This window comes from Haliotis rufescens, unplaced genomic scaffold, assembly GCF_023055435.1.
Source record: "Haliotis rufescens isolate VD_foot unplaced genomic scaffold, xgHalRufe1.0.p SCAF_27, whole genome shotgun sequence".
In the NCBI taxonomy this organism is placed as follows: Eukaryota; Metazoa; Mollusca; class Gastropoda; order Lepetellida; family Haliotidae; genus Haliotis; species Haliotis rufescens.
This window is the reverse complement of record NW_025963968.1, coordinates 1,853,283-1,861,726: the sequence shown is the minus strand read 5'-3', so window position 1 is coordinate 1,861,726 and position 8,444 is coordinate 1,853,283. Positions and strand designations below refer to the sequence as shown.

Genomic DNA, 8,444 nt, shown 5'->3' with positions numbered 1-8,444 from the left:
CACCCCGGACAAACACACATCAAGCGGCGGTATGCACGTAAATCTTCAGTTTTTGCTACCGTGTCATGGCGTGCGTCACATCATAGAACCACCCTCCATCTTCCGGGACTAACCCGTCATTATGGATCCCCGACTGTTTCTGTGACGACACATTCTACTTCTCTACACGCTGTATCGTCCCTGTTATTTAGCTTTCTCAAAACAAAGTCGACAAAGGTGTCTGTGGAACGATTCTGTTGATAAGATGGCGTAGTTATAGCAGGCGGCAGAAATAACAAACAGCACACCACTACATGCAATTACTGAAGACCCAGCTGGAGCCGAGCCAGGGAATCACGTGACCATGCTGGGTGAAAGTAAGAAGGTCAAGGCAGCTTACGAAATCCAAGGTCAGGGTTGCTGTGACACTAATGTAGTTGACGTCATTCGGGGTGTAAAAAATAACTTAATTGGAAATTTGTCTCATGTATGTCTCTGACGTCGCTTACAGGGATACATTTGCTTCATCAGTTACACGCACGTTCACTTGCTTGGTGCTTTTGAGATGGAATCACATATACAGTGATCGGTAGCAGCTCGACTGTTTTGGAAATAACTATAAAATAATGAAACGTAAAATGCTATTTTGATACAGCTAAAATGTCTGAACCTTTCTGGGAATCTGTTGTTTCCATTTGTATTTTACCTCTGTCTTTCCTTGGTAAAAGGGACGATGGGTTGCCTCGTGGTTAAACCATGCGCACGTCTCGCCAAGTCCCAGGTTCGAATCCCTACAACGGTACAATGTGTGAAGCCTATATCTGGTGTCTCCAGTCCGCCATTCCTGGAATCTTGCTAACAGCGGAGTAAAACCACTCTAACTTACTCTGAATAATGACGTTTCAATGTGTTAATTATTGCACTGAATTAATGTCCAGCGCGATCTGGGCTCGGGAACGTTTGGGTGAACATTCCATTACCGTTATCATGCTTATTGGCACTGGCGGTCAACAACTCATTGTGAACAACGCATCGTCAACAACTCATTGTTAACAACGCATCGTCAACAGCGCATGGCCGACAACTCATTGTCAACAACGCATGGTCGACAACTCATTGTCAACAACGCATAGTCAACAACATCGTCAACAATGCATGGTCAACAACACATGATGAACAACACACGGTCAACAACACATGATGAACAACACATGATGAACAACACATGGTCAACAACACATGATGAACAACACATGGTCAACAACACACGGTCAACAACACATGATGAACAACACATGGTCAACAACACACGGTCAACAACACATGATGAACAACACATGGTCAACAACACACGGTCAACAACACATGATGAACAACACATGGTCAACAACACACGGTCAACAACACATGATGAACAACAACATCGTCAACAACACATGGTCAACAACACATGATGAACAACACATGGTCAACAACACACGGTCAACAACACATGATGAACAACAACATCGTCAACAACACATGGTCAACAACACATGATGAACAACACATGGTCAACAACACACGGTCAACAACACATGATGAACAACAACATCGTCAACAACACATGGTCAACAACATATGATGAACAACACATGGTCAACAACACATGATGAACAACAACATCGTCAACAACACATGGTCAACAACACATGGTCAACAACACACGGTCAACAACACATGATGAACAACAACATCGTCAACAACACATGGTCAACAACACATGATGAACAACACACGGTCAACAACACATGATGAACAACAACATCGTCAACAACACATGGTCAACAACACATGATGAACAACAACATCGTCAACAACACATGGTCAACAACACATGATGAACAACACATGGTCAACAACACACGGTCAACAACAAATGATGAACAACAACATCGTCAACAACACATGGTCAACAACACATGATGAACAACACATGGTCAACAACTCATGGTCAACAACACATGATGAACAACAACATCGTCAACAACACATGATGAACAACACACGGTCAACAACACATGGTCAATGGACATAAGGAAATTGTCATCACAGATGTGAGTATGCCATGTTTCCGAACAGGTCGTTCCTGTGTGTAAGCAGTTCGCGCACACACTGCTTTACTTCGCGGAAATAGATCTAAAAAGCATGAAAAAAGCATGCATGTGTGCCACGTGTCGACAAACATGTCATTGTAATTCAGTTTGGCATTAGGATTAGGATAGGCAACATCGTTAGACAGAGTAGTCATTTAGTGATCGGGATAATAATAGAAATTTGGAAAAGAAAAGAAACTTTGTAAATGTAAATTGAAGTACAACAGTAATTCTTGTCTGTAATAAAACCATCGTAAATAAATTAGTGTCTTTGCCTGTCTATTGCACTTCTTCTATTTCTGCTGACCAAAAATGGTAGCAGAGCGTGGTTAATTCGTTATTACTCATGGTTACTGCCTGTTAGTGGATCATGGTGTTATTGGTGCAAGTTAGATTAGTTTGGATGCAGGAATAGTTCCAGTGCGAGACAGGTGAGTTAGTTGTTAGAAACAAATGTGTTTATAAGACTTAGGTTCATACTACCAAACAGGAATAGTGTAAGGAAGAAAATGGCTGAACCTCAAAAAGCAACCTCAGACACTGTGCTTATGTTAAAATCTGAAACTATAATGTCGGACTTTGGTAAAAGTAATGAGTCAAAGCCAGCTGTGGAAGAGGTTTTGTTAAAACTCAAAAAACAAAAAGCCAGTGCAAAGACTGCATTTACGAAGGCGAAAAATAAACTCTACAATATGACAGAAGGTAAGGATGTCCCAACTCGAAGGTCTGTTCGAGATCAGATGGATCAGTTGTGCATTGTCCAAGAACAAGCAATGGAAGTAATGCTGATGTTGTCTGAAGAATACTCCAAAAACAATGATGTAGCAAATTCTAAAAAACTTAGCATTGAAATAACTAGACTTGAAGATGAGACTGAAAGTGCACAGCAACATGCTCAACAGTACTTAGACTGTAGATCAGATGCTAGCTCTGTACTAAGTTTACGAACAGGGATGTCAATGTTGTTCAACCAGAAACAAGAACACGGTAAAAGTCAGAAACAAGAATGTCCCGGAGAAAAAGGGAAGGACGTTGAACAGGCTCAGAATGAGTCCATAAAGACTTTTGTAAGAAGTGAACATGAATTAGGTCAACCAAAGGACATGTTCACGGTTGGTAGGTCACATGTTGAACCCAGTTCTCTTTCGAATAAACCAGACAAAAGCGCGATTGGACATGACATGTGGAAGCAGCTGCAGAGAGTTTCTATTCCAGTGTTTGCAGGTGATGTCAGGTCTTATCAGAGCTGGAAGGCAGCATTCATTGCATGTATTGATAACTCACCAGCAACACCAGAATACAAGCTATTGCAATTGCGGCAGTATTTAGCAGGTGAAGCTCTTAGAGTGATTAGGGATTTGGGGCATAATGCAGTTGCTTATCAAGTAGCTCTTGAGAGATTAGAGAGGAAGTTTGGTGGCATGAGGCGCCAGATTGCTTTACATCTTGAAGAGTTAGACAATTTCAAACCCATTCGCCCAGGTCATGCAAAAGATTTAGATAGATTTGCTGACATGCTGGATGTTGCTGTAGTTAACCTCCGTGAATCTGACAGAGTAGAAGAATTAGGAAATGGTCTTCTTTATATGAAGTTGCTAAAAAAGATGACTGAAGCCATGGTTACAGAGTATCAACGTTGGGTATTTGATAGACAAAGACAAGAGTCAGTTGAAACTCTGAGAGAATGGGTGCTCCAAGAAGCAGAATTTCAAACAATTGCAGCTGAAACCATTCATGGTGTCTGTGATAAGTCATTAAAATCTGAACATAAAAGAACTCCTCGTACATTCCTTGGGCATGACAGTAACCAGAAACCTGGTGGGCATTATGCTGGAGTAAAGAGTTTGTGCATAGTATGCAAAGAGCCACATGATGTTTGGAATTGTAGAAAGTTCACAGCTTTAAAAGTGCAGGACAGATGGAACAAAGCAAAGGAGTTAAATCTTTGCTTTCGTTGCTTAGGAAGCAACCATCGTGGTAAACACTGTTGGCGAACAAGATTATGTGGCATGAATGGATGCAGAAGCAACCATAACAGGCTGCTACATGTGGATAGGGACAGGGTTGATTCAACTGCTGATGTTGAAAAAGCTTCAGTTCCATTAAACAAAATAGAACATACAGACAATAGTTCAAAAGAACAAGTAGAACGATCACATGCAACTAACATGGCATCGAACGTTGCTTCAAAATCTTCATTCATTGGGCTTAGAACAGTGCCAGTAATCCTCAAACATGGGAATCGCAGAGTTACTGTTAATGCTTTGCTAGATGACGCCAGCACAAGGTCCTATATTAATGCAGACGTTGCTGCAGAGCTAGGACTGCAAGGTAAAACTAAACAAGTCACTGTGAATGTGTTGAATGATGAGAAAGCCACATTTGAAACAATGCCAGTAGAATTTGGACTGGAAAGTAAAGGTGGTGAGGTTGATGTTAATATTTCTGCTTTCACAACAACTAAGGTTACAGGTGATTTGCAGGTTGTTGACTGGCAGAAATATGGCAAACTATGGACACATCTGCAAGATATAGACTTTCCTAAAATTGCATCCCCTCCTATTGTCGATGTCCTGATAGGCATGGATAATTCAGAACTTCACTATTCCTACTCAGAGGTACGTGGGAATCCAGGTGAACCTCTTGCACGGTTAACGCCCCTTGGCTGGACTTGTATAGGGAACATTGCAGGGACAGGCTCTTATAATCAGACTCACTTTTCTAGTACATTCTTCTCTCATTCAAATGCTGATGATCAAGATTTGAATATGTTGTTGCATAGGTTTTGGGAAGTTGAGAAATTCCAGTCTAAAGAGACTGAAAACATAAGCCCTGAAGACAAGAATGTATACAACAGGGTGAAAGATGCCTTGACGTATGAGGATGGTCACTATCAAATAGGCATACCATGGAAGAAAGAGGTACATGCCTTACCATCAGATAACTATCAGATGGCTCTAAGTCGTCTTGAGAGTACAGAGAAGAAATTAGAAAAGGATGAGACTATAGCTGCTGCATATGATACTGTCATTTCACAGTATCACACAAACGGATATATCAGGAAAGTACCTACTGAAGAAATGACAAATACAGGAAAGTGGTATTTGCCTCATTTCCCGGTTGTACGTTTGGATCGTCTCACAACAAAAGTGAGAATTGTATTTGATGCCTCAGCCAAATACAAGGGTATTTCTTTGAATGAAGTTATCCACCAAGGTCCCAAACTGCAGAGGGAACTTTTTGATGTATTGTTACGATTTAGACGCAACCCAGTAGCACTGATGAGTGATATTGCCGAGATGTACCTACAGGTCAAAATCTCTCCCGATGATCGGCCATATCACAGATTCTTATGGAGGTCCATGAAACGAGATGAGCAACCCACAGAGTATGAGTTTAGTCGAGTGGTATTTGGGGTGAATGCATCTCCTTTCTTAGCACAGTTTGTAAGTCAGGAAAATGCCAAGAAGCATCAGGGTGATCTCCCATTAGCAGCAGAAACTGTGCAAAAAGCAACATATATGGACGATAGCATGGACTCTGTGGAGGATGACAATACAGCTATTGAGTTGTATAGACAGTTGGTAGATCTTTGGAGTAGAGCTGGGATGCGCCCTAGAAAGTGGCTTTCAAATTCCCACCAAGTACTCAATCAGATACCTGTTGAAGACAGATTGTCAGAAGTTCAGTTGAACAGTAGCTACTTACCTTCAGCAAAGACGCTCGGTCTCATGTGGATAGCTGAAAGAGATGTCTTTACTTTCACTTCCCACATACCTGAAATGAACTCCACGATATCTAAAAGAATCTTTCTTCGTCAAATAGCAAAGCTATTTGATCCTTTAGGATTTCTTGCACCCTTTACTGTGAGGGCAAAGATCATTTTGCAAGAAATGTGGACAGCAGGGTTAGATTGGGATGAAGAACTAGACAATAATCTGAAAAGGAAAGCATGTCAGTGGTTCATGGAACTGGAAGATCTTGCACTTATCCAGGTACCAAGATGTTTGCGCTGTGGTCTCGAGGTCAAAGAAACTACACTCCACAGCTTTGTAGATGCATCTGAGGATGCATATGGTGCTGTAGTGTATGCTGTGAATACTTACCAGAATGATGAAATCTCCAGTGTCATAATTGCTGCAAAAGGACGAGTAGCACCACTGAAAGCCATTAGCATTCCACGCATGGAATTAATGGCAGCTGTTACTGGACTCAGATTATCTGTTGCAATAACAAAGGCATTGGAAGTGTCAATAGATATCGTAACATTTTGGACAGACAGTTCAAATGTGTTGTCATGGATAAAGAACCATAGCCGAACATTCAAACCCTTTGTTGCAAACAGAGTCAGTGAAATTCAAGAGATTACGAATCCATATCAATGGCGGTATGTACCAACTGCTAAAAATCCAGCAGATATGTTGACCAGAGGAATAGCTGCATCAAAGTTGATTGATAATCAAAGTTGGTGGTCAGGACCCCCTTTCTTGACTAGAGATGAAGGTGAATGGCCCCAAAGACTATCTGAAATAGAAAGTAAAAAGACATGTAAGCTAGAAAATGAAACTCTGAAAGAAAACAAGATCATTACAATGGTAGTGAACAAATCATCGTGTGATGAATGGAGACTAAAAGCTACAAGATACTCAGATTGGAAAAGACTGGCAAGAATCCAAGCTTGGGTATACAGATTCTTGAACAACTGTGTTGCACAAAATCATCAAAGGATCTCCGGGGAACTAACAGCAGAAGAAATTGAAACTGCACAGTTCAAAATCATAGCACAAGTGCAGAGAGAAGAATTTCCAGCTGAATACTCCTGCCTTGAGAAGAGAAAACCATTGCCAACCAACAGTAAACTCTTGGGATTACAACCGAAGTTGGATGAATGTGGAGTGATGAGATCTGATGGACGATTGGCTTATGCTGAGCATCTATCTCCAGAGTCAAGGTTTCCAATCATCTTGCCACGCAGAAACTGGATCACAAGATTGATTGTGAAATCTTATCATGAGGAAGGACAGCATGTTACCGGAACTAATCAGACATTAGCGGCACTCTCAGCGAAGTTTTGGATCCTCTCTGGTAGAGAGGAAATTCGAGAATGGGAGCGGGTATGTTCACAATGTCGAAAACAGAAAGCAAAAGTGGCGCACCAGATCATGGCTCCTCTCCCAGAAATGAGACTAACACCTTCTCTACGTGCTTTCACACAGGCTGGACTTGACTTTGCTGGACCCTTCTTTACAGTACAGGGGAGAGGAAAAGCAAGGCAGAAGCGCTATCTTTGCCTCTTCACGTGTCTAGCTTCAAGAGCTGTGCATCTTGAAATCGCACATGGAATGGACACAAATTCATTTCTTAATGCCTTTTATCGCATGGCCAGTCGCAGAGGACTTCCAGAGGACATTGTGTGTGATAATGGGACAAACTTTGTTGGAGCAAAAAAGGAGCTCAAAGAACTGGTCTCATGTCTGAACAATGATGCTGTTAAACGAACATTAGCGAATCGTGGTACCAAGTGGAAGTTTAATCCTCCCTGTGCGCCCCATTTCGGAGGTGTGTTCGAGACCATGATCAAGGCAGCCAAGAAAGCTATCTCTGCTATATTAGGTCAAAGTGACGTAAATGATGAAGAGCTCATGACAGCGTTTATTGGAGCAGAAGCCTTGATCAATTCACGTCCACTCACCTATCAGACGTCACATCCTCAGGATGATGTACCCCTGACACCGAACCACTTCCTCCATGGACAAGTTGGAGGTTCTTTTGCTCCAGAATCAGTGGATACAACACCCTTTAACCCAAGGAAACGCTGGAGACGGATACAGGATCTAATACGACACTTCTGGAGCCGATGGATGAAGGAGTGGATACCCAGCCTCAACCGAAGAAGGAAGTGGCTCACTCACCAACCGGACATCAACGTGAATGACATCGTTATGGTAATATCGCCAAACACTCCACGTGGACATTGGCCCATGGGAAAAGTTATCAAGACTCATCCAGGGAAAGATGGTTACACCAGAGTGGTTGACATACAGATTGGTCAATCTGTACTTACTAGACCAGTGACGAAAGTGTGCCCTCTTGAAACGGACAGCATTAGCTGCTAAAGTACCAGATGTCACGGAACAAGACAATACAGGATTCTATGGATTCTATTGTGACATTCGAAAGATGAAAATGTGTGAAATTGATGGATTTAACATGAGAAACTATCCAATGTGAGATATTCAATTTTGTGACACAACCTTGACCAAAAGAGTGTGTAATCTGCACATATTGTGGTGGTGTACTGTGAACTCAAAATGTGAATACTGTTTCATA

The 8,444-nt window shown here is 41.8% G+C and overlaps 1 protein-coding gene across 1 annotated transcript; it reads left to right on the top strand.

Moving 5' to 3' along the window:
• Nucleotides 1–2,683: 2,683 nt before the first annotated feature.
• Nucleotides 2,684–8,230, top strand: LOC124113582. Its single transcript, XM_046474009.2, has 2 exons — nt 2,684–3,230; nt 4,386–8,230. Exons 1-2 carry the CDS (start codon nt 2,684–2,686, stop codon nt 8,228–8,230), a joined length of 4,392 nt encoding a protein of 1,463 aa, XP_046329965.2.
• The last annotated feature ends 214 nt before the right edge of the window (nt 8,231–8,444 follow it).

What these genes read in the sequence shown, in the direction of transcription:
- LOC124113582 (XM_046474009.2), top strand. Translation starts at nt 2,684, where the DNA reads ATGTCGGACTTTGGTAAAAGTAATGAGTCAAAGCCAGCTGTGGAAGAG. An exon ending in AAAGGACATGTTCACGGTTG is followed by an intron (nt 3,231 to 4,385) that starts GTAGGTCACATG and finishes ATGCTTTGCTAG; the next exon opens with ATGACGCCAGCACAAGGTCC.